General features: G+C 38.0%; 1 protein-coding gene across 1 annotated transcript; it reads left to right on the top strand.

Moving 5' to 3' along the window:
* The first annotated feature begins 1,877 nt into the window (after window positions 1–1,877).
* On the top strand, window positions 1,878–25,599 carry LOC148864143 (pyrimidine d). Its single transcript, XM_088978572.1, has 11 exons — window positions 1,878–2,404; window positions 3,140–3,222; window positions 11,692–12,015; window positions 12,213–12,468; window positions 19,464–19,544; window positions 19,648–19,755; window positions 19,878–19,907; window positions 22,671–22,808; window positions 24,690–24,727; window positions 25,014–25,113; window positions 25,317–25,599. The coding sequence occupies exons 1-11, from the start codon at window positions 2,270–2,272 to the stop codon at window positions 25,389–25,391; spliced, it is 1,368 nt and encodes a 455-aa protein (XP_088834698.1). The 5' UTR covers window positions 1,878–2,269; the 3' UTR covers window positions 25,392–25,599.
* Window positions 25,600–26,944: the final 1,345 nt, after the last annotated feature.

Genomic DNA, 26,944 nt, shown 5'->3' with positions numbered 1-26,944 from the left:
GGCAATCTTGGCTGATATTCAATCATTTGTCGATGACATTTTTCTTAGTGGGGAGCTTGTTATGCAACCCCCACAACACTGTGCCTCACAACATCCCACAGCACATCCCTGCCATGTATTGGGAACATCTCCCAATGATGACATCATCATTTTTGATATTATCATTGGGGGATGTGCTGTGGGACATAGTGGTGTGGGGGGCAGATTCGAACTTATAAGGGATATGAATGTCCATTGTCTTGTTTACTAGGTTACTTATAATACCCCTTTTTAATAATGAGTTTTTTATAGCTAAAATGGTCATTGCCTTATTTACATGGAAAATAAAAAGGACATGGTTAGATGCACTTATCCGGGTAAGTATTTCCTACGAATCACTTACCCCAATAAATATCTATTATAATTGACCATGGAGAACATTATCAATTACATAGTGGAAGGATTATTTATGAAAACCTTGTTCTATATGTATATTGAAGTGGTCTATTGCCACATGTAAAAAAAGAAATTGTTTGTAGAGCATCAGTGAGACCGGTTTTGGGAGGTCCATATAGGTAAAAATCAAGTGTTTGGTTGTAAGAAAATATTCACACTATTTATGCAAAGAGCTCTTTTAATTTTTCAACCTTTTATTATGAGTGTTGATGCTATCATAGCTTAATTAACTTCAAGACCAAAGTATGAAAATGTAAGATTGTTAGAACAATCAAATGCATCGCCATACAAATCAACATGGTGTGTGTAGTTTGATTTTTGAGAGTGCAAATAGTGCACTTAATCTGCATCAAATAATACAAAATTCACAGAAAAACACTTAATCTGCATCAATGCAGGTAATGGTCGCAAGTTTTTTTTTTGTTTTTTTGATTGAGTTGAATTCAACTAGATCAATTCATTTGTTTGAATGATGCAACTTGATAAGAGTATAGACCAACCCAGTAATGTCGAATCATCCTTTATGCAACATTTATATATTATGAAGAACTCAACCACCACCATTTAAATGCTGGGGTTAATAATGATAAAATTGCCATAGTTAGCCTTAAAGCACGTTGAATAAATATACTTTACCTATTTTCCCCAAAAAAAATATACTATTAAAAAGGTTATGCTCTTAGGGGGTGTTTATTTTTTTGGGTAAGTGGTAATTGATACCCATTTCCTATGTGAGTAAATAACTTTTCCACCTAAGGAAAAGTTGCTAACACTTGAAAGGGACAAAAATGTCACTTTTAATAATGGATTTTTATGGCTAAAATGGTTATTGCAATATTTACATGAGAAATAAAAGAACATGGATAAATACACTTACTCGGATAAGGATTTCCTGAGAAAAATTTACCTAAGTAATTGCATTTACCTGGGTAAATAACTTATTGAAAAGCAAAAGGGGCCTTAAAAGTAGATAGAATTCACAACTTAAAATACATAAGATGATAAGAAGCTGCACTTAAGTGTTATACATGAAAAAAGATTTAATGTAAAAAAGAAAGCCATAAGTTTTATGTGGGAAGAAAGTTAATCCATTACATCACCTAGCTACACTTGCCACAATGACATTAACTGATAAAAAGTTTTAGAAGCAAGCAAAATTTTCAAGTTTTTAGGGCTAGGTGCAGTTACAAAAAAAAAAAATATTTGATATCTGAAAAACATAAAAAAGCCTACCCATGAATTTTGCCTTCAAAAGTGATGTGGCGTTGAAAAATAAGAAAATTGAAAAAGAGAAAAATAGAAAAAATATTAAAATAAGGATTTTGGAGTAAATATGGAAGGAAAGGGTGATCCATGGATTTATATATATTATATAACATAGATTAGAAGTTTTGGATTTGTCCTACTTATAAAAGTTATATTCATCCTAACGCTGAGTCGCTGACTCAATCTTTAAGCCAACCCGGGTTGGTTGGATTCGGTCTAGACCAATCTAAATTGCACACCCGAGATGGTGAAGTGTCATCTGCTGTGCTCGTCGAGCACAGACGCTAAAGCCTACCCTCACGTTCAAACCCATACGCCCCCTCTCTCCATCTTCTTCATTGCTACCGCATGACTCGATTATCCGAACAAGCTAATCGACATCCTCGCATTCCTCTCTGTCTTGTGTTGCCTTCCTCTCTGTTTTGTTCTACATCAGCGTCGCCATTGAACGAAGTGAGTAGAAGAAGAGGGAGGGTCTGATACCTCAAAGAAGCTTTTTCTTCACTTGGTATTCTAAAGTCGGAGCCTTTCAGTTTTTTTTCCTAGTCGAGAGCAAGAGGAGCATCGCATGGCTGCAAGGGCTTCAAGGAATTTCATCAGGGAGGTTTTGTACAGAAACGTGAGATTTGGAGCTCTCGGTGGTTCCAGACATTTGAGTTCGTCTGCCGGAACTGCCCCAAAGATCCCACATTTCTCGAAGAAAGTATGAACCTTTTTTTATTTTCTGGACTTTGGATATGCATGGCTTTGTGTTTCTACGTGCCTGTATGTTTTCAGTTCTCAGAATTGTTTTATAATATTTCCTCCAATATGTATACACTTGGTTTGCTTAGCTTTTGTTTAATCTAAATATCCATTTCTCTGATCGGTTTCAATATCCAGTCTCCCAGAATTGGAACTGATTTTGATACTTAGTCCAGGCATCGGTTTTGAAATACGCGAGGTTATGGTTTCAAACCGTAGCTTATTTTGTTGGGATTTTGCAAAAGAACTATGGGCTGTGGTTTGATCATAGTCACTCCCATGATTCATCATTTTATAATTGGTCTTGTAATAAGGCTGCATTTGAATCATGGGAATGGATTTAGATTTAAATTCGTTCCTATCCTATTGATTCTCTGTAATTGAAATCACCATTTTCATGTCATTTGAACTCAACTAAAATACAGATTTTGAAGGCTAAAAATCTGCATTTTGCTGAGTTATTCTATGCCACAAGATGGACCCAAATTACAGAATATAGAAGGTTGTGGAATGATTCCAATTCCTCCACTAATTCTAATTGTTTACTGATCCGAACACAGCCAAAGGATTGTGTTTGTTAGTTTGCACTTGTTATAGTTTTTGTTGCTAAATTTGTTCAACATTATTGCTTTAAGTTGTATGAAATGCCCATTTAAGTTTTAAATGTGTTGTTCTGATTCTCTGTAACTTGTAGGGAAGGTTATTCACAGGAGCCACCATAGGCCTGGTTATAGCCGGGGGTGCATATGCAAGCACTGTTGATGAGGCAACGTTCTGGTATAATATTTTGGATTTTTGAATGATACATGTCTTTAACTTTTATGAACAATTTTCCTGTTTCTCTTCTACCTCTCCCTTTTTCTATATTTTTTCCTTTGTTGCCCTATAAATGGAATATAGAAACTGTAAACAATGCCTTCAATATATTATTGGTGATACCTATCTTTTTTTGATCAATGACAAATAACAATTTCATTAAAACATGATTAAAGAGAGAGTACAGAAAAGGGGAGATAAGCTCTCATAATCCTAAGAGAAAACTACCAAAATTACATATTACATATTACAATTACAAATGAGCCCAAAAAAGAGAATCCATATTCACCCCTTGTTTAGCTAAACCATCAGCAAAAGAGTTGGTGCTTTGTTTAACCCATGAGAGTTTAATATCAATGCCCTTTGTCAGCCATTTGAATATCTTCTTTTCATTACTGTAGTTCCAAAGCCTGCTCATTTTCTTCCTCAACCATCCCACCACCACCTTAGAGTCTCCTTCTATGACTGATTTTCTGATACCTCAGCTCTTTAGCTGTTTGAGCTCCTTCCAAGGCTGCAAAGATTAGGGGTGTTCATGGGTCGGGTTGGGTCGGTTTATTGGGGTTTTCCCAACCGACCCTACCTGGTCGGGTTACCTGAGGTGGAAACCGAAACCAACCCACTGATAGGCCAAACCGACCTAGTCGGTTTGAGTCGGGTTGGGTCGGTTTCGGTTTTGCTCCTGTACAAAAGGACACCCAATTGAATTCTAATTGTAATTGCCTAATGGGTTGTCTATTTGGTGTAAAAGATTATAGAAAGTTAGAAACTTGGATATATTGCCTATTCTAATTGTAATTGCCTAATGGGCCACACAAGAAAACCGAAACCGACCCGATATATCGGTTTATATATTTGCCCAAACCGAAACCGACCAGTACTTATGAAAACCCGACCGACTCGGGTTGGGTCGGTCTGGATTGGTCGGTTTCGGATTGGTCGATTTGGTCGGGTTGGGCATTCTTATGAACAGCCCTAGCAAAGATCTCAGCTCGCAGAGAATCTCCTACACTAATTGGTGATACCTATCTCAAATAAAAAAATGGTTTACTAGGATCTCTTAAACCAACCAAAGTTTTGAAGATGCTGGACTAGTAGACAAATGGCTGAAAAGTCTTCCATAGAAATCAAGTCTGAGGTTTCTGTGAATATTCAACGGAAAGCCAGGGTTATTGGCTAGGTTTAAGACTAGTTTTAAGGGCTAAATTGCAGTAACAGACAACAGGTGGTTGTAAGCAAAACAGTATAAAGGACCAACAGGATGAAACAGAAGGAGAAACAAATGGTTCATAAATGAACAACTTTGATAGGAAACTGATCATCAGGCTGCCAACTTCTTTTTTATTTTTTTTTGTGAGTCTTAGCTTAAGTGTTCCTAGAAAAAGGGCTGGATAGGTACAGCATAAATTTAGGATGATCTGTTTAAGGAGAGAATAACTTTCATAACTGACACAATAAATGGATAAAGGGAAATAGCAAGAGAATAAGAGGGGAAATAAGAGATAGGAAGGATAATTTACCACAGAAGAAAGAAACAATCAAACATTTATATGAAAAATAATTCTTAAAATGATGACATAAATTCAGAAAAATAATATTCAACCAATTAAGTAAATACCTGTTGAGTTTATCTATGTCTTTTCTATCTTCTAGCTCTGACTTCTCTAGAATAGTTCATGAATCTTGTTATTTTTGATTCATTGTAGGTAGTTTTCTTAACAATTACTCATGCTTGGGCGGTTGCTCCAAGCTGTCCTTTTAAACCCTCTAGTCTTGTAAGTTTGGGAGTTTAGAATTTTGAATTGAATATAGTTGAGCCTAGGTTTTCTTAATAAGAAGTTCTTCTTGTATCTTGATCTTATCTCTTTGGTGGATTCCTTAGAGTAACAAGTATCCCTATTTGAGTTTTCTTTTTGTGTGTCTCTCTCCTCAACCCTGTTGTTGTGAACATTTTGTATTAAGTTGGTATCAGACCTTTTTTTTCCCCAGTATTAGGTCCAAATGGGTTCACAATGGCTTATGGCTTTTTATTAGGATTGTTGGGAGGCTTTGAATGATGACCTATATGAAGTGTTTGAGGAATTTTTGTCGGAGGAATAAACTTGAGGACCAATGCTACCTTTTTTGGCAATAATTCCTAAAAAATTTAGTGCTTGCCATCCCAAGGATTTTAGACCCTTTAGTTTAGTAACAAGATCATTGCTAAGGTATTATTCCTTAGGATAAAAAAGGGTCTTCCCCTTCATCTGACACACTTTCAAGGGGCATTTGTGCAAGATACACATATCACTGATCAAATCCTCATTGCAAATGAATGTGTGGAGAATAGGAGAAGATTAGGAAAGAGAGGCTATGAGTGCAAGTTAGAAGTAGAGAAGTCACATGACTCAATTGATTGGTCTTTCTTAATTGAAACCATAAGTAAGGAAAGATTTGAGGAGGTTGATGCCATTCAAAAGGAGGTTGTCGAAACCACTGCTAGGCATTGTACTTTGAAACATTTGCTGTCATTGTCCTGCTCTCCCCCTCCGGCGTTTGATGTGCTGATGTCCTCAACAAAATCATGTTCTTTGGAAGAAACTGCAAGGTTGGCGACCAATAAAGATGATGAAGAACGGATGAAGGGGTTTGACACCGAGCATCTAGATAAAGAGGTATGTACCCTTGTTATTGTTAGGCCCTTGGTTGAGAAGACGGTGGGGGAGAGTCTTTCAGTGGAACACCAAAGGTGACAGAATAGTGAAGTAGGGGGTTGGAAGTAGGAAGAGGAAGGCTGTGGAGGAGGGAAGGGGAGACAAGAAGGAAATAGTATATAATAAGAAAAGGAAAAGGAAAATAGAGGACATTGACATCGGAATGAAAAGGGAGAAGGGAGGAGAGGAGGAGCATTGGAAAGGTTGCTTAGAGGAACAAAGGGGGGAAAAAGTGAAGGGGAACAAGGGGTATGTAAGAGTGGTTTGGAAATTAATGCTTTGGTTGAGAAGGAGGTGGCAATGGGTAAATCTTTGGGTTTGTTTTTCTGGGGAGGGGAAGATTTTGCAAGGAGGGCTTTTGTACAGTTCAAAAAAGCCAGGAGGGAAGACAAGAATAAGAGAGAGGAAAATCTTTTAAAGAACAGAGGTTGGGACGAAGAAGCGGGGGAGGAGGAGGTGCTGGAGAAGATATGTAAGGAGTTGGAGTTCAACTTTATCAGGGGTAAGGTAGGGGATTAAGGATAAGGATGGTGAGTGGGAGTGTTAGAGGTCTGAAGGAAAAAAAGAGATTAGTGTTTGGGGGCTTAATCAGACGTTTCAGACCAGGCAGTTCTTTTACAGGAAACAAAATTGGAGTCATTCAACATGAACCTGAAGGAAGAAATTTGGGGTGGACGCAGTGGGGAGTGGTTGGGATTGGTTGCTAAGGGTCTTTAAGGGGGTGTTGTCCAAAATTATCAAGGTGCCAGTGGCTTTAGTCGGGCATTATGGCTCAGATCAGGTTCTACTGCTCCCTGAGTTTGAACAAATTAGCAGATCAGACTTGGGGGGGGGGTCTTTTGGAATGTGCTTGAATTTCAGAATTGTGACGATCATTTTTGCTTTTGTTGATCTTTAGTTGCTTTGTGTTGAAGTGGTACCATCCTGTCACCCCTTTGTAACCTTTTTTCTTTTTAATAATTTTTTTATTACTCTTCATAAAAATGGTGTAAGTGGATGCAGATTAGAGGTTGTCTTAGAACATGCCACCATTCGGTGGTAATTAATGGGATGGTGAGAGATTTTTTGGACATTGTAGATAAGGGTATCCTCTATTTCCTTTCTTTTTTCCACTCTTGTAGCTGATATACTTAGCGGACTTATTTCTAGAGCAGATAATATGCACCTTTTAGGGGTTTGAGAGTAAGGAGAAATGATATGGTGGTCATTCATCTACATTTTGCTGTTGATATTATCATTTTTTTGTGATGGTGATGATGTACGATGGGCTAGAAATCTGAGATTGGTGGGTAAACTCTTTGAGAGGATTTTTAATCTAAAGTTTAACATGGAGAAGAGTCTTCTTGCTGGGGTTAACATGGAGGAGGGGGAGGCAGCTTTGCAAGCTGAGATTTTAGGGTGTCCGATTGGAAACTGGTCAATGACCTATTTAGGGCTCCCCTTAGGTGTTAACTTGAAAGTGAATACTTTTTGGAAGCCATTGGAGAGGGTATCTAAGAAGTTTGCCATTTGGAAAAGGAATTACATCTCCTTTGGATGAAGGGCCACTTTCATCAAATCAACACTAGCAAATCTTCCTGTCTATTATTTATTGGTTTATATGATGCTACAAGCCATAGTGAAGTGGATAGAAAAGATAATGAGAGATTTCTTATGGGAAACAAGGGATAGGAAGAAGGATCATTTGATTAGGTGGGAGGTGGTATTGAAAGAATGGTAAGATCCATCGTATGGACGCCAAAAGGGTGCGGAATGGGTGGGCGAATTTCAAAAATTTCTTACCTTTCTTCCAATTGGGAATCATATTCCCTAAATTTAGAATACAGTATTCAAGGATCTGACTTGAACTAAAACTGAACCAGATCTGAACCAAAAGAGAAGGGAAGGGATATACCTGATCCGGAGAAACAATATCTCCCAATGTCGGTGTTTACGCCCAAAGAAACTCCCAAGAGCTTTCACTGAAGATGACCCAGTGATAATGAAGCAGAACCAACAGTGTTTGTCCCACGAACCAGGTCCTTCTGAAGAACTTGATGGAAGCAATGAGCACCACACACAATCAACCTTTCAGCAAAGATTGATATCAAGAACCTTTCTTGATCTTTCCCTCATAGAGAAAACGAACTGGCAGTAGATGGCGGCGGCTGCTGGAGGAGAGAGCTAGAGCAGAAGATGGCAAATAGCTTTCTTCTCTCTAGGGTTTTCTCTGAGATCCTATCTCAAGATGCAGTGTATTTTGCAAATACCCTTAAGGTTCGAATTCTTGTAATTCGAAATTAGGGTTTCTCCTCTTTTCTTAGTGATTAAGAAACCTCCTAATCTCATTAGGAGTTATCCTAATCCAAATCTGTATTTGGATAAGGAGTCTTCTTAATCCTATATGCAGATTAGATCAACCCACTCCTGATCTTATCAGGAGGTTACCAGATTCAAATCCTAATTTGAATTTGGTATCCATGAGTGGATAGGGTTAAGACCCAATCCTTTTTGGCTTGACCTAACCTCAGATCCGCCCCTTTAAGCGACTGATCAAATCACCCTAATTCGAAATGGGCTTTAGGCCCAATATGCATCAAGTGCTCAATAGGCTTCCAAACTTCTGCCCAGTTGGGCTTCTTTGTATGGCGTGGAACCAAAGCATTGATCTACACATCAACCACATGGGTTCGGCCCAGCCTCTGTTACAAGGCCTAGTTGAATTCACTGGAAAGCCCAGTGAACCCCTTGAGCTCATCACATGGACTCTATGGGCCCAACACTTACACTAAGTGGTCCCTGGGCCAAGCCATCTTATAAAAACCCAGGGACTGTAGGCAGATGCAAGATTAGCCCATCAGGTATAACCCTAAATGGCCTTACACTTAACCTCTCTCAGCCCTTAATGATCAAAACACTGCCCGACAAGAGAGGACTCTCCCTCGACTGCAAGGCATAGTGTTGCACTCTCCTCTAGGATGGACCCCGGGGATTAAAACCTTTTTGCAAACGAGTTGAAACCGTACATATATATTATATCATTATAAATATATTTTGCAAAACAAAATTCTAGCGGTTGAAATCGACTGCCGGCAGTTTTTGGTTTTCATCAGAGAGAGTGCATCCCCGATCATTACCTTTGTCCGACAAAGGGGCTGATCCTGCCACTATGATCACCCACTCAAATGGGTTCATGAACCACCCCAACATACCCAGGTTTTGACCCCCTCTAAGGATCTCACTGATTGGCATATCAAAGACAACCCAATCCGCCACCTAGTGCAGTATCATAATCGAGTATAGGGGTCAGGTGTAACTTTCCAGTTTTGCCCACTCATCACCAAGGTCCAGAGCAATACTGGAAATCTGGTCTGGTTCAAGGTTTCAAGTTTAACCCTCACTGCATGTACCTTGGGTTTCACCCTGGCAGCTGAGACAAGCCTCCCCAACCAACTTGGTGGCACATCAGTGTCAGTCTTATCAGGATAGGTCTCCCCAGACCGACCCACTGGCTGTGAACATTTTAAACTAACACAAGTCTCATTGAGTGTCCAGTTTAAGGGTCTTACATAGAAACATACCACACAACATGAATCAAAATGCACTTTATTCATTTACACTAAATGTCTAAAGTACATAAAAACTGATTGGAGCTAAGGGCATACAAACTGTCTAACAGGTATGTAGGATGAAATAGTAAGGTGAATTGGGAATAGGAACATAGGAAAGAAGAATATGGCTCTTTTGGAGAAATGGTTATGGAAGCTACCTAAAAGAAAAGGAGAAGTTGTGGCACAAGGTGGTGGTTATTATTCATGGGCTCTTGGATGGTGGTTGGGACTTGGGATCTGTGATTCTCTAACAAGTCTACTATGGCCTCTCCTTGGGAGGCAATCATTGGCTTTAATTCTTTGTTCTCAAATTATACTAGGAATGATGTTTCATTTAATGACAATATCAAATTCTAGGAAAATCTTTGGGTTGGGAATATGCTTTTAAAAAATGTGTATCCTTCTTTATTCTCTCTTTATAATTTCGAAGGGAACCCTATCTCTAAATTTATTGTCTCTTTTGCTTCCTTGAAAGGGTTTGGTTGGAATTTGGGTTTAGAAGAAACTTTAGAGAGTTGGAAATTCATATGGGTTTAATAGGATTTGAATGCCTTGTTTTTTATTTTTTTTTCCAAAATCCTAACACTCCTTGGACCCCCTGTGCAGTCCTTTCCTATAAAGGAAGTGTGGTGTAAACCAATTCCCCCAAGATTGGGATATTTGTCGGGAAGCTTTTCATATGATTATACACACATTTGACCTCCTTCAAAGGAGACCTAATTGGTACTTGTCCCCTAATTGGTGTATGTTATGTAAATCAAATGGTGACTTGTTATTAATCTCGTCCATTTGTTCTACGTATTTGGGAGTGGTTTTTCTCTTGGTTGCAGGTGGAATACTCATTCAAGTTGTTTGCTTCATCAACCTTTACATGGCAAAAAAGAAGGGGAAGAATCATGTGGAGATGTACAAGGGCAGCGCTAATGTGGACAATTTGGGAGGAAAGGAATGCAAGACTATTTGAAGATAAGGAGAGAACTGAATAGGCAATCATTTAAAGTGTTTCAGTAACGGTGGTTATTTGGGTGAAGACTTTGGAGCTATTTCATCTTTCTCTTTTGATGATATTATGAGAAACTGGGCAGCAGTAGTGTGATCCTCATAAAAGAAGGAAAAGATGGTCAAATTGTGGACAAAACTGGAAAGGGGCTTTGTAAGCTGAATTTTGATGGAAGCATTCTTGGGAATCCAGGACCTTCAGGAATATGAGTCTTTAGGGATAAAAAGGGCAATATCATTGCCATGTACTTTGATCCAATTGGAGTGATGGACTCAAAAGAGCAGAAATCATGACTGCAATGTATGGAATAGAGAAGGCAGTGGAAATGAATGTGGAAAAATTAATTTTGGAAGGTGGTTCAAAGAATATGGTAAGCTGGTTGCAGGATGAGAGGAAGGTTCCATGGATTTACAGAGATGAGTTTAAGAATTTTCAAATGGTTGGCAAGGAACTGCGGTTAAAGGATACATGATTTCAAAGGTCTGCAAATAGTTTGGGTGATTCACCTTGCAAAAGCAAGGGGTAAATAGAAATCAAGTCTTTTGGGCTCAGTTATAATGTAATACAAATGGGAAGAGAAAGAAAGGGCTATGCTGGGTTTATATGTATACGTGAGGGGTAATCAAACTTGTATGTTCTGTTTTATGAATTTATAAATAATTAATTTACTATTGCTGATAAAAAAAATATATGATACCCTGAATGGTGCTTACCTAGGACGATAGATACTCAATTATTTAATATCAATTATGTTGTATGAGAATTTCTTCAAAATTTACCCCAATAACGATGGATTGTATATAGGAATCATTCAAGAAGAAAAGTAGTCATATAATTTGATGTGTACCTTTTCTCTAGAACAGTATGACACAATGCATTGTATTTATTTCAAGAGTCCGATGCCAGAATGTCTGAGACCAATTAATGCAGCCATCTTAGTACATAGCCAAATGTGGGCATTACATGTTACAAGTCTATCAGCAGGTAGATTATTGTGCTATTCTGTATCGAAACAATATCTGAAGTATCTTAATCTAGTTGCTATATAATGCTCTTTTCCTAATTTTTCCCAATATAATTGTCATTTGGAATCACTAGTTTGTTCTAGTAGTTATATTCCTTGTCTTACCTATTCCTCTTTCTGCAGTGGATGGCTATTTTCAGCAACAAAATTAGTGAATCCATTCTTTGCCTTATTTGACCCAGAGGTTGCTCATCGATTGGCAGTCTCAGTTGCAGCCCATGGTTGGCTTCCAAGGGAGAAAAGGCCAGATCCACCAATATTAGGGCTTGAAGTCTGGGGACGGAAATTTTCTAACCCAATAGGTCTTGCTGCTGGTTTTGATAAAAATGCTGAAGCTGTTGAAGGTCTATTGGGATTGGGTTTTGGCTTTGTAGAGATTGGCTCAGTAACTCCTGTTCCACAAGAGGGTAATCCAAAGCCTCGTATCTTCAGATTGCGGCAAGAGGGGTAAGCATGTATGTTGTATTTTATTTTCTTTCTCGTTTGGGCTAATATATACTTGTTTCATACATTGTGTACCATAGGTTGAGAATTTTGGAGCTTGGTTTTCTTGAGTACTTAGTAGATTTTGGTATAGTTACTTGAACTTGTTCAGATTCTTGTTTCTAGCTAATAAACTTTGATGATCTTCATTTTGTTGCCAGTGCCATCATAAATCGATGTGGGTTTAACAGTGAAGGCATTGTAGCGGTTGCAAAGCGTTTAGGTGCCCAGCATGGTAAGAGAAAGCTGGCTGAGACTTCAAGCACTATATCTCCCTCCAATGATGAAGCCAAACATGGAGGAAAAGCAGGGCCTGGTATCCTTGGAGTCAATCTTGGCAAGAACAAGAGAAGTGAAGATGCTGCTGCTGACTATGTTCAGGGGGTTCATACTTTGTCACAGTATGCAGATTACTTGGTATGAGCTTTATGCTGCTTCATTCTACTAGGCATCATAACACTGTTGTGGGAACTTGTCTGTGTGAGACATGGACACTGAACATATGAGATACTGATTTGGAAAAGTATTTACCTTTGCAATTTTTCATTCAAGCAACCATATGATCATGTCTATCAGTAGGAGTAAAAAGATAAATAATATGATTGTGCATGGACCAAAGATTGATTCACACCCTAAGAAGTGATCTATTGCAAGTTGAAGGGGCTTGAAGGGCTAGGGGTAGACCAAAACGGACATATGTCGAAGTAGTAGGAAATGATTTAAGTGTTCATAATTTAACAATGGATATGACACTAAACAGAATGAAATGATGAAAATGGTGAAACAGGATTCATGTAACCAATTGCATATAGTTGGCAAGTTCCCACAACAATGTTATGATGAAAATGCTTTCCAAAGCTACTAACCAAGCAAAAGCTTCCACTCTTGGGGGAATTGAATTTCCCAAATTTTTGAACTTTTTTTTTTGGGTAGAAAATCCTCCAACTTCAGAAGCCTCAATTTGACTCCTAATGGTATTACAATATGCTATAAATAGCTGGTTTCTTTACTCTTGCCACCATCTTGCATCACCTTCCAAAGTGTTTATTTTGTTCTTTCTCAAGCTTATTAAGTAGCAAGATGCGTTCCTCTGTCTCCTAATCCAATAAAGGCCTTCTATAAGTCATGACCTGATCTCTTTCTATCTCAAAACATTGACTGATAGGGCCACTTTTTTTTTCCTCACTCAGCCCATAAAGTCTTCAGCATAGATCACAAAACCCGCCTGCCTCACTCCAATTATCTTCCAAAAAATCTTACTGTTGTACCCTCACCCACCCCTTGAACATGATTAGTCCATATGACCATGAAAGAACATAGTTCCTTAACAAAGTCTCACTCTTATATGATCCATCACCTCCCTTGACACACATAACCACCTTTCAACTTCACATTAAACAGATCAAAGAAAAACTACACCAGCCAATCCTGACAACCAGCTTCTAATACAACACATACACACACACACAAATAAAAGCTAATATCTCCCCACAACCATAATGAGAGACAGGGATACCCCTCCCTCTGCCTCTAGTGCTTCTACCCTTACCTCCAGAAAGCAATGTTAAGGTGCCATCCCTTAACTCTACCTTACAGTCAAGATGTTTCTTTTCCTTACCTCTACCTCTTACAACCTTTGGTTCCTCAGTACAACACTCATTATCATTGGCCTCATGGTGTGTCTCAGCAATTTCAACCCCAAGTTCACAAACTGTAAAGCTATGACCATCAGCCTTTTTTCTCTGCTTGGATTATGCCTCCTTCAGCTTTTGGAAACATGAAAATAGCCCTTGTCATCTCCCCATTGCCTAGAAAGAAGACCTCCGAAGATTTGGCCACTTGTATTTAGTAGTCAACTGCCTTCTCAATACGAAAGGGTTTGTCTATTTAAAGCACCTTGTCTAATTGGATGTCCTTACTCTCCCCTTTACTTTCCATGTTCACTTCATCTCTGTTTCTTCATTCACTATCAAGGCCAACTGACAAATCCACTGATCATAGGTTGAGTTTGTACTTGGGTCTAATAGCCTTCTTCCCTGAATCAAGGATCAAACACAAATTGTCTGAAGCAAGCTTATCCATGTTCACAGTCCCTGATGAAATCGACTCTGAGGGGAAGGAGTAGAAGACCTAGGAAGTGGCCTAGATTCCTTCCTTGTATTTTGTCCAGAAGTCATTCCCAACCAAAGACAACAAAGTGGTACCTGGAGACAAATGAGCTTAAGTATCAGCCCCCTAAACTATGCCATCTATCACCTCTTCTGTCCCCCTTGAGTGTGTGAGGTCCAAGAAAGATACCCCTTGTTTCTAAATTGCCTAATGTAAATTTGGAAAGGGCTTTTTCAAGACATGTATAGTGACCTTTAAAAATTTAAGATTTCTATTGAGTGTCAATGGGGAGTTATCTCTGAGGGACTGTGGGTGAGTTATCTCTTTGAAATGGTCCCTAACCATTTAAATCAAGACCACTGCCTCAACACCACGTGGAGGCCCAAGTCCATCCACACTATCCAGATTAATCTACACAACTATTTCCCCAATAGAGCTTCATTAAAGGCTCTAAAGCCTCTAATCCTTCTAAACCCTACCTATATATAAAAAAAAACTTCTAAAATCTAACCCCATCTTCTTTGGCCTACATACCTCGTCTCATTTAACTAAATGAAACTTCTTTCCACCTCCACATCATGCCCAAGGAAAATACCTTATAATCTTCTTGATCTTTTCAACAATAGCTGCTGGCATTTTCAAAAGGGAAAGATGTGGTAGATTTGTTGGTAAGGTCTCCAGCTGGTTATAATGAAGACTTGGAGTTGAATCTTGCCTTCACCAGGGATTGGGGATTTTGGGGTTTGAGGGCTACCCTCCACCCCCAAGCTTGTATAACCCATTTACTTGCCAGAAAATAGATAGTACACTCAACAAACCATCTATAACACCTATAAAAAGTGATTTGTTACAAGTTGAAGGGGCTAGAAGGACTAGGGGCAGACCAAAAAGGACATGGGTTGTAGTAAGAAGTGATTTAAGTGCTCGTAATTTAACAACGGATATGACACTGAACAAAACGAAATGACAAAACATAATTCATGTAGCCAACCCCATATAGTTGGGACAAGGCTTAGATCACATGATTGATAGATTTTTTTTTTTTTTATCAGTACACTCGATTGATAGATTGTCATTACATGCATTATAGTTTCAATCCCCACATTAGCTTTTGTGCCCAGATGAGCTACCTTTCCACTTATCCCTGAGAGTTTTTGGTTATGTTTTCTTGGTCTTTGACTTCAATTTTCAAAGAATGAGAAAGAAAGGATTTGAGTGTAAATTGGACAGTGGAAAAGCCTATGGTATGGTAGATTGGTCCTTTCTATTGGAGATAACACGGAGATATGGGTTTGGGGAAAGGTGGTGTGGATGAATTGAAGGATGCTTGAAAACTTGTTATTTGGTTCTGATTAATGGTGTGATTAAGGAATTTTTTTTCTAGCTAGCAGATGAATAAGGAAAGGGGGTCCTCTCTCACCCTTCCTTTTCAAAGAATGAGAAAAGAAAGGATTTGAGTGTAAATTGGACAGTGGAAAAGCCTATGGTATGGTAGATTGGTCCTTTCTATTGGAGATAACACGGAGATGTGGGTTTGGGGAAAGGTGGTGTGGATGAATTGAAGGATGCTTGAAAACTTGTTATTTGGTTCTGATTAATGGTGTGGTTAAGGATTTTTTTTTTCTAGCTAGCAGAGGAATAAGGAAAGGGGGTCCTCTCTCACCCATCCTTTTCACCTTAATAGCAAACGTGTTAAGTAGATTGATTATGGGAGTTGATAGGATGGGGTTATTTAGAGGATGGAGGATTGGAAGAAAGGGTACAGTTGTAACACATTGCAGTCTATGGATGATACTATTATTTTTTGTGAGTATGGGGGACCTTCAAAAGGTAAGGAATCTAAAATGGGTGGTGAAGTTGATTGAACATATTTGAAAGTTGACAGAGAAAGAGGTTGTTAATTTCTGTGTTACTGATAAAAAAACATATTTCAAAGTTGAAAATTAACTTTGAAAAGATTTTTGTGGGAGTAAATTTAAATGAGGAGTCAATTGTAATAGCAGGTTGTCTATTTCTTCTTGGCCAACAAAATATCTAGGATTGCCTTTAGGAGATAACCCTCGAGAAAGTAGGTTTTGGAGCACATTCGTAGAAAGCTATGCTAAGAGATTGGCTATTTGGAAGAGAATCTTTATCTCTTTAGGGGGGGGGGAGAATGATATTGATAAAATCCACCTTAGAAAGTTTGTTAATTTACTAGAACTCAATCTTTAGGATGCCATAGAGAGAGGTGTTGAAAATAGAGGGGATTATGAGGGATTTCTTGTCAGAGTCTAATGAAGGAGGGTGGATCACTTGGTTAAATGTGAAATAGTATGTACGAGTAAGGGGCATGGGTTTTGTGCTTAGGTAATATAGGGAAGAAGAATATATCTTTATTGGCTAAGTGGTTGTGGAGATGACATTTGGATAGAGAAAGACTTTGGCATGAGGTAGTAGATAGAATACACGGGTGGGCTGCCAATGGTTGGGACGCTGGTGTATCTAAGCGGGTTATTTTGGCTTCTACATGGAAAGATATACATGGAATTCTCCCTTAGTTTCTAACTCTTATTAGGTATGATGTGTGTACTAGAGACAAAGTTCTTTTATGATGTCCTTTGGGTTGGTGACTCTACTCTTAAGGACTTCTTCCCAAGGAATTTGAAGTTAAGGACTTGGGGGGAATTGTGCTATTTCCTGGGAATTGAGGTAGCTCCATCTAAGCATGGCATTTTTATCTCTCAGAGAAAGTATGTTCTTGACTTATTAGAGGAAACTAAAAAGTTGGGAGTAAAATGTACCGACACACCCATTGAGCTAAACCATAAAATAAGTGCAGAAAATGGAGAACCACTTGAGGACAAAGCTATGTATCAAAGGCTAGTTGGAAAACTACTTTATCTTTGCCTAACTCGGCCAGATATCTCATCGGTGTTGTCAGTCAGTACATGCATTCTCCCAAGACCACTCACCTCCTTGCAGTGGAAAGGATACTTGCTTACTTGAAGAGATGCCCAGGGAGAGGCATACTCTTCAAAAATAGTGGTCACAGTCTACCTCTGGATATTGTGCATTTGTGGGGGGGATCTTGTTTCCTGGAAAAGCAAGAAACAAAATGTTATTACTCGTTCCAGTGCTGAGGCTGAATGCAGATCCATGGCCAATGGTGTTGCAGAAATATTATGGCTAAAATACTTGCTTAATGAGCTGGAAATTGATTATGAGAAGCCTCTGATGCTGTATTGCGATAATCAAGCTGCAGTTAATATTGCCCACAACCCAATACAGTATGATAGGACTAAGCATATCAGGGTGGACAGGCATTTTATTCGAGAGCGAGTTGCATCTCAAGAAGTATGCCTTCCTTACATTGCCTCAGACATGCAGTTAGCTGATCTCTTCACCAAAGCAGTCACAAAATCAAATTGGAGACAAACTTACGCATGTTGGGCATGGCAAATAACTACTCCCAACTTGAGGGGGAGTGTAGAGATAGTTAGCAGCTTTGAGTGTGTGGTCCCATATCCACACTTAGGTTCTAGTGTGTGTGGTTCCATACCCACACTTGGTTATTTTTATCCTTTTTTAAGTTGGGCCGGCTGGCCTTGTTTATCTTATTTTATCCTTTTGTTTGAGTTTTATTCTAAATAGGATTAGAGTATATATATATATTTTTAATTCTAAGTAGGATTAGAATAATTCCTATTCTTGTAAGGAGGTTAATCTATACAATAAAAATTATGGGGTGGCAGAATCCATCAACCGAAACCCTTTCTTCTCTCTTCTTCTCTCTTCTCTTCTCTTCTACTCTTCTTTTCTTTTCTTTTCTGAATTACAGTAGAACAGAAATCTACTTGCTTTATTCAAGTGTTTCTATTAGTGATTTCCTAATAAACTTTATATTATTTGTCAAAAAAAAATCTTGACCTATGAAGTTCAACACTTTAGACTTACTCCAAAGAAAGAGACCCAACTATTGTCTACTTCCTAATAGATGTGCTCTTTGTAAAGCTGATGGGGAATCTGGCTACCACCTCATGGTCTCTTGTAAGGTTGCTAAATCTGTTTGGGAGTGGGTTTTCTCCCGTTTTGGGCGTTCTTGGTATCCTCCGGAGATTGTCCAATGTTTGTTTTCTCCTTCTTTTTTCAGTTTGCCTAAGAAGCGAGGAAAGACTATGTGGAGGTGTATTAGGGCAGCGGTTTGCTGGTCTTTGTGGGAAGAAAGAAACTCATGCATATTTTTTGACAAGGAAAAAACTTTGGAAGATTTGTTAGATCGAATCCTCATAAGAGCGGTCTACTGGCTAAAATCTTTGGAGTTGTTTTCAGATTGTCCTATGGATGACTTACTAAGAAACTGGAAAGAGATTGCTTTCACTGCTAGATGCAAGAAGACTCTTTGTCCGTTCTGGTCCGCTCCCCCCTCGGGCTTTATAAAGCTGAATTTTATGGCAGCAGTGTAAGGAATCCAGGGCCCTTTGGGATTGGAGGAGTCTTTAGGAATGAGGAAGGGATTGTTACTGCTTTATTCTCTGGCCCTATTGGAGAAGGTGACTCTCTTAGGGCTGAGATCCTTGCAGCACTTGAAGGAATTTGAAGAGCAAAAGATCTAAATATTAGCCGTTTGATTCTGGAAGGTGACTCGAAGGTGGTGGTTAATTGGTTGAAGACAGAGGACAGTGGTTTGTGGAACTTTAACAATGAGAAAAAACAGTTCTTATGGCTGGGTAGGGACATTGAGATTCAGTACAGCTGGGTGAGGAGTGCCAACTCATTTGCGGATGGGTTGGCCAAGCAAGGAGTGAATAGGGAGGCTGTTTTTTGGGCTAGTTTTTAATTTTCTTTGCATTCCCTGTGTTTTCTGTTTTTGGGGAGCTAAGTTATTTTATCTCCCTTTGTATTCTTTTCCCTATATTCTCTTAATTTAATGAAGTTGATGTTATTGATAAAAAAAAAGTTCAACCTCAAAGCTCTTCGATGTGTTTTGATCCCAAGGGTTTTGAGAGAAGGAAAAGAAAGATTGATAAAAGAGGTTGCTTCTTTTTTTGTTACAATTACTTTCTCTAGGTTATGCTTTTAAAACTTTTTGTTCTTTAAATGCACTATATAGTCTCTATGAGTTGAAGTTCAATATCCTTGTGTTTCTTTTATTCTACATTTTTTATCAGTTTCTTTTCCTGTACATTGTCACTTTGAACAATGCTGAAAAATTTTCAAATGCACTAACTTGGGCTATTCTTGCATGCTTAAATATTTAATATTTAACCCCCTTCTGCCGGTATTTGTAGTTAAATAGTTATTGTTTTGTTTGTCCCATGCAGGTCATAAATGTTTCTTCACCAAACACTCCTGGTTTGCGTAAGCTTCAGGGCAGAAAACAACTGAAGGATCTTGTTAAGAAGGTTTGGTGCTTATATACTTGTTTAGCGCTTATTCTGCCTAATTCTTTAAATTGTGTAATAAAGAAAATTGTGATTCAGTCTGTTTGATTTTATTGTCATTAAGGTGCAAGCTGCTCGTGATGAAATGCAATGGGGTGAAGAGGGCCTACCTCCATTGCTTGTTAAAATTGCCCCAGACTTATCTAAAGAAGACCTTGAAGATATTGCAGCAGTATACACATATTTTCTTAACTCTTATTTTTTTTCCTTCCTGCTTTTCCATGTGGAAGGTCTAGACAATTGTTCTTGTTTTGTTTCCATATAAAGTTTCTAATTTTTCTTTTGTTGTTTTAGGTTGCTTTGGCTCTTCGGTTGGATGGATTGGTAATGTCTTCTTCAGAAGTTCAGTGTTTTAGATGATTGAATAACTTTATTGGTTTTCTATTAATGCTTTCTGAGCATATATTGTTGAGTTAGCTCTGCATTATCCCTGTATTCATCAAGTACCTACCTAGATGTTTGGTATATAATATTATCTATGCTATTGTCATATTTTTATCTGGTTTATGCTCTTTGTTTTGCTAAGGCTATTGTCATCAAATTGAAGCATTCTCAATGCTCTTTTTTCCTCAATGCTTTAGTTCACATTAACCTTTTAAGTGCATTGCTATCTGAATAAGGTATCCGTTCTGGATCCCAAGAATCTTGCTTCCATAAGAAGATATCAATCCAGGGGCCATCCATTATTTGTGTTGGCTAGCTAATTATGACTTGTGAATCTCCTTTGACTGTGCACGGTCATATCTCAAAGAGCATATCAGTCTGAGTCCTAGTACAACTGTACAAATCCAGTCCAATGCAGTTGCCTACACCAGTCTCACCAGAAAAGACTAGAATTGTCTCTGAAAGCATCCTGACTCCCGAAGGACTGGATTTCCAATTGAACAACCATTGGTGTCTTTATTCTCAATGCTCATCAGCTTGGTGATATTTTGAATGCTGATGAGCAAGGTTTAAAAGGCTAAAGGCATAGTTGAGGCGTAATGGCCTAAAAAGGTGAGGCGTAAGCCTCAAAGTTTAAGAAGAAAGTTAATTAAAGTTTGTAAATTGATGAAAATAACATATAATCTGCCAAATTAAAATGATAGAAAATATATATATCCATAAACTAGAAGTTTATAAGCAATAAGTTTCGGCATTTAAGCATTAAATAAAATAATAACTAATCAACTAACAATAATAAATATCTTACATTCACGTAAAAAACCAATTTAGAAGAAAGGGGCCAACTTAGTTGATTTGATCTAATAATAATAATAATGTTATTATTATTATTATTATTATTATCATTTTATTATTATTATTATTATTATTAAAAAGAAAAAAGATCCATTAGTAGAGGAAATAAGAAAAATAACAAACTTGGGACATTACATTTAGAATAATAAGAAAATTCTTACTTGATTTATCAAAAAGAAATGAAGAACTTGATTAGTCCTTTTTGCATTGAACTCTCTTAAATACTAACAAAAACTAATCAAATTTGATTTGCTGTATTGGTTTTTCATTTTTATTTGGCCTATGATTATTGAAGTGTTTTTTCTATATGTTTAAATTATAAAATGTGCATATCCATACTTGAGGCTTACGCCTTTTTATGCCTCAGGCTATGCCTCACACCTTGAGGCTTGAGTTGAGACTTACACCTCATTTTGACAAAGGCTTAAGCCTCACATCAAAGTTGTGAACTTGTGAGGTCTAAGCCTTGGGGAAAAATTTGTGCACCTCGCCTCAAGGTGTATGCCTCACACCTCAAGGGTTAAGCTTTTTAAAAAAATGCTGATGAGCATATTATGAAGTTCAATATCCTCCCTGCAAAAGGGGACTAGAAATTCTCGTAGGTTTCATTGTGGGTTATGGGACACTGTATGGACATCTAAAAATTTTCCCGGATGATCGAATGGCAATAAAATGAAGTAAAGTGGACTGTGATGGTTTGGTCATGCTGTTATTTATACAAGAGTACCAAAATACATGAAAGGGCCATTATATCCTTTACTACAAAACTCCCTTGTTATTGCTATACTAACTTTTCCTGTTTAAATGTGCAAAAATCAAATTTACTTGGAGCAAAGTACAAAACAATTTGCAATTTTCTAGGGCACTCATTCTCTCTTCCTTTAACACTCAATGCAATTTGTGCTTTGCTGGTTGACAATGCTATGCATGAATTACCCACGTATGGTAATGATTTGATTCAGTTGAATTAATCTTCCCATATGTGCTCCTTGAAGACAAAGTTACTGGCTGTTTTGCAAGGATTTGGGGTCGGGGAATATAGGTGTCCAAAATATAATGGTGGGAGAGGATTCAAACGTAGTATTGTGCTGAATGAAAACCAACAGTCAAGATTTACAGCAGTACAAGGACATAATGAAGGAAATAAAATTGCTTTCAAGGTAGCTGGAGGCTACCTGCCATAGGGTAACTAGATCAGCAAATTGTTTGGCAGACTCACTAGCCAAGCAAGGAGCAACTAAGGGTCAACTGTTTTGGTTCCAAGTGCAATATAAAGTAAAGTACATGGAAGGGTGCAGGGCACTTTGTAACTAGGATAAACAAGCATTGAGGTGCTAGAAATTTGTAACTCCATTTCCTAATTAAAAAAATGGCTGGCCATAAAATAGCTTCCCATGTGTGTTTCTTGTTGTTTCCACTTTCATTGAATGTTATTCGTTTTGATTTACATCTTTTTCTTTCATGTGAAGTTTCTTAATGTTTTACAGGGTGCTTATTTCCAAGGATAGCTAGGGACCTTCCCATTGATATTTATTTATTTTTATTGAAATGTGAAAACAATCAGAGTACTGGCCTTTTCAAATTCTTCTCATTATATAATTCTTATTTCCTTGCTAAAGTGAGAAACAATTATCACATAGATGATTGTTTTATATAGAAATATGTTCATGGTGGATGATAGTCTAATATTGGTTCTGTGATCTTTATGCCATAACCTCATCCTGACTGTTTGTGGTGGTATATAATACAATTTATTTTTTGCCTTGCTTTATTTTCTATGTTATTTCAAAGGAGACACATGTTGGCATTAAACCTATTGTTGGGTTTCTTAACAATTTAATTTCTCAGATCATATCAAATACAACCATTTCAAGGCCAGATTCTGTAAGTGCGAATCCAGTAGCTGAAGAATCTGGTGGCTTAAGTGGGAAGCCTCTCTTTAATCTATCCACCAATATCTTGAAGGAAATGTATCTTTTGACAAGGGTAAGCTATACTTTGCACCTTTCTGGAACCTGTTTGTCAGAAAACTACCATAACTTCTTTCTGTTATAACAAACAAGAGGAAAATAAACCCCAATATGTTAAATGCCAGAACCTCTTTGAAGTTTGAAAATGGATTCAAGTAGATAGCTGATAACTTTCTGTTACAGTACAATCATGCGTAACCTATGCATCACTGTAGGTGGTGAACATGCTTTTGGGGAAGGTGTGCAACACTGCATGCATCACACACGCACACCTATGTAGAGCTTATAGGATAAATGTTTTGTTGATAGTGACTGATCTTTGTAGAGTAGTCTATTCTTTCTTAGAGTGCGGGAAAAATGTTTCAGAAAGTCTGATAAATTGTTCTCTGGTGGTCCTACTCCCTTGTTGAAACTCAAATTTGGTTCGTCGTCCCATTTGTCATTTTATTCTATTTCATCCTACAAAAAGAGTCCTCTCTGTAGTTTTTCTCAGTCCCATAATATTTGTGCACTTTAGAAACAAATTTATTGAGTTTTCTCCCTTTGCCACATTGTCCCTTCCCAAAATTTTAGGGAATTTTTTCCTTACATGGTAGCATCAAAAGTGGGAGGGCATTATTGGAAAATAACTTGGATCAATAAGGAGACAATGCATTTTTTTGATCAGTAAAACAGAAGTAGATTTTGTTGAGTATAGAAAAGTGAATTTACATCAATGAGCAGCCTCAGCTATGCTTTTTAAGATTACAACTGTGCCCAAAAAACTGTTCTCTGCTAACCCCTTGTTTTGCCAATTGATCTGCTAGGCTGTTAGCTTACCATGGAATCCAATGAACTACTAATTGTATATCTTTTGACAGCCTTCTAAACTTTTTGATCTCATTGCTAAACCACATGGACTCTTTTCCTCTTTTCTCAACAAGCTTAGGATTACTTTAGAATCAATTTCAATTATCAGCTTCTGAATGCCTAACTCCACAGCTTTTTGTAGGCCATACAAGACTCCCTTCATCTCAGCTCTTGTGGACTCCCCATCCCCAATTGGTTGGTCCTGAGAACATCCCCAGTATTTCTCTCCTATCATTTCTTATCACTCCTATCCCAGAAGGACCTGGATTGCCAAAGCTGCTGCCATCGATGTTCAGCTTAAGAAAATCCAAACCTGATTTCCTGCTCACTACTCTTTATCCACATCTCTACCTGCCTTGAATTGCAGCCACACATTGCAATGTTGTATTGTGAGATGTGTGGCTGCAGTGTACTGTGGGTAGGGCATGAGTAGGAAATCTGGGTTCAAGAAAATCAACTACAGGTAGGACCCACTGTTCTACAAGTTTTTCTTGGAAGAAAGAGAAGCTGTAATCATCCCCCTCCCTCCCCCAAATTTCTGAGTACATCAAAAGTAAATTCAGAGAACACCTTCATCGTTTTTACCCAATTCACTACTTTAACCACAATGCCTTCATAAACAACTTCTACACTTGTCTTTTCCTTGAAAATTCTTAGATTTCTTTCCTTCCAAAACATCCATATCATTGCGGCCCTTGTGCATCTCCAAAGCAATCTCCCCCTTCTTCTTGGCCACCTGAAGGTAGATGAATCAAAGAGCCTGTCCAAACTGCTCGGAGTAGTCCACCTGCAACCAAAGAGCACAGAGATCCTATCCCAAATACAGCCAGCAAAGGCGCAAGAAATGAAAAGATGACAAGCAGTTTCACCATTAGAATTGCACAAGATACACCTATAAGGAGACAATACATAGTAGGAGTGTACTTAAAATGTTAGGGGCTTTCAAGGATGACAATCTTTGTGGAATGCATGGAGCCTTTTTTGCATTAATTTCTATTTTGTTCCATTTTTTTCTAATGACTATTTGATTGTTTATTCTTCTATTTAGGGAAAGATCCCTCTCATTGGCTGTGGAGGTATTAGCAGGTGTGTATCAATAGTACTACCATATGTTTCCTGTTGACTAGTTAATTCTGTAAGGGCCATTTCCCAATATTGATCCAGCTATCCAGGGTCTTGGGAGGGGTAGGTTGGATGTGGAAGTTCCAGACTTTTTTTTTCCTTTGTACAAAGTGGCTACTCTCAGACTCAAACCCACATTCTCATGCTTGTCAGCCTAAGATTTTACCATTGCAACAAGCAATGGTCCCCTGTTGACCATTTAATTCTGCTAACTGAAATTTGTTGTAACTTTTAACTGCATCTGATTCAGTGGTGAGGATGCATACCAGAAAATACGAGCTGGAGCAACACTTGTCCAACTTTACACTTCTTTTGCCTACGGGGGACCTGCACTTATTCCCCAGATTAAGGTACTTAAGTTTGTTAAGGTGCAAGTGAATGGTAATCTTTAGGAAGTCTTTTTTTTTTAATGATCTTTTTTAATGTTCATGATTTTGTTACATCTGAGATGTAAATGGTGCCTTTTAACTCAGGCTTTTGTAAATACATTCCTTTTTTGTATTTTCTTTTTCTTTATTTTTAATGGGGCCCCTTGCATGTTTATATTCATCAGGCTGATCTAGCACAGTGCTTAGAAAGGGACGGTTTCAAGTCCATCCAGGAAGCGATCGGTGCAGATTACAGATAATTTCATCTTTTTGACTGATCACTGAGAGGGAAATTATCAAAGAAGTGTAGCAATATATTCAGAGAAGTTGGTATTTGGTTTATTTATTTATTTGTCAAGCAACTCCCTTCCCGTGAGCAGACGGGTGGTACAATTTCATTTCCTGTTCTCTGTTCCTTTTCTTGGATTTGAACGTATTTACTGAATAATCAGCGGAAAATTTTGGATATTTGAGTGATGCAGTTTGGGATGTCCTGATTCTCAGAAAGATGCTGGAATTTGAAGGCGTTTTGTTAGGGGAGGCAAGTTATGATGCCATGACTATACTATTTACTCAAACTCTCAAAATAGGGGAGGCAAGTTATGATCCGACAAATCTAATGCACCAACCACTTGTAACGCACCCATGACTATACTATTTTAACTTTTTTTTTGGGGGGGGGTTTTCAATTTATCAGCAGACATGTCATATCACCTTTAACCTTGAAACAGCTGAAATCACCTAGCGCCTATTTGCCGTATCAGTGACCCTGAAAATCGATATGTATCCTATCATTGATATTTTGAACTTGATCCAAACCCCCTCTTTCTTGTAGTGGGTTGAATCGCTAGGGTTGCAAATGTGCAAATAGATAAATCTAAAGTTGAGATTTGTTTATATTTGAATTTGAATTTGAATCGGGTCTTATCCATTGAATTTGTATCAGATTTTGGTCGAATTTGAATTGCAATCAGATGTTGAACAGTATAAATAAATCAACTAAAAATGATCAAATGTTATATATTATTTATATAATGAACTATAAATGTAGTGTTTTCAACTTACTGTTGGTTTGGCCGGTTGAACCGTTTGAACCATCGCCTGATTATGATTTTGGGTCTGGTTCAGTCAAAGCCTGTCAGACGGTAAAAAACCATTGACTTGGTTAGGAACCATTTGACAAGGCTGGTTCAACTGTTCACCCATTTGACCTGGTCACTAGTAGGGGTGATTATTTCAGCCCGGCCCAGGCCTGGGTTCACATCAGGCCCGCAAATTTTAGAGCCGGGCTTGGGCTTAATACTTCAAGCCCGGTTTGTATATATTTATACTTACACATTTTGTGTATAATGTAAACATATGTATATATGTTATTCTACATTATATTATATATTTTATATATAAATATTATAGCATGACATGTATAATTTATTTTATATGTAATATTTTATATTATATAATGTATAAAATAAGTTTATATGCATGTTATGTCATTTAATATATAGATACGTAATGTTTTATATATAAGTGACATTGGCTTAGAATCAGGCCTGGCCTGGCTTGAGCCCATATAGACCTGGGCTAGGGCATATGTTTCAGGCTCGGAACCCTGTGTCGGGCCTAAGCTATAGCCCTTATCATAAATGCAAAGCTCAGCCCGGTCCATGATCACCCCTAGTCACTGGGTTGCGGGTTACACACTCAGTGCATGCAAACTTTCAAAGGTCATAACTTTGTACTCCAATGTCTAAATGTCCGATTGGGGTGAATTTTTTTTTTTTGGTAACTTTTCGAGATCTGTGTCCCAAGGGGC

The sequence above is a fragment of the Nelumbo lutea genome, chromosome 3, assembly GCF_056320005.1.
Source record: "Nelumbo lutea isolate HS-2025 chromosome 3, American lotus-T2T, whole genome shotgun sequence".
NCBI classification, from domain to species: domain Eukaryota; kingdom Viridiplantae; phylum Streptophyta; class Magnoliopsida; order Proteales; family Nelumbonaceae; genus Nelumbo; species Nelumbo lutea.
Note: the sequence above shows the minus strand (reverse complement) of the source record. Positions and strands in the feature narration are given on the sequence as shown.

Coding starts and splice junctions, on each gene's coding strand:
- LOC148864143 (XM_088978572.1), top strand. CDS start 2,270: ATGGCTGCAAGGGCTTCAAGGAATTTCATCAGGGAGGTTTTGTACAGA. Junction 19,908..22,670: donor CTCTTCGGTTGGATGGATTG/GTAATGTCTTCT, acceptor TTAATTTCTCAG/ATCATATCAAATACAACCAT. Junction 25,114..25,316: donor CACTTATTCCCCAGATTAAG/GTACTTAAGTTT, acceptor TATATTCATCAG/GCTGATCTAGCACAGTGCTT.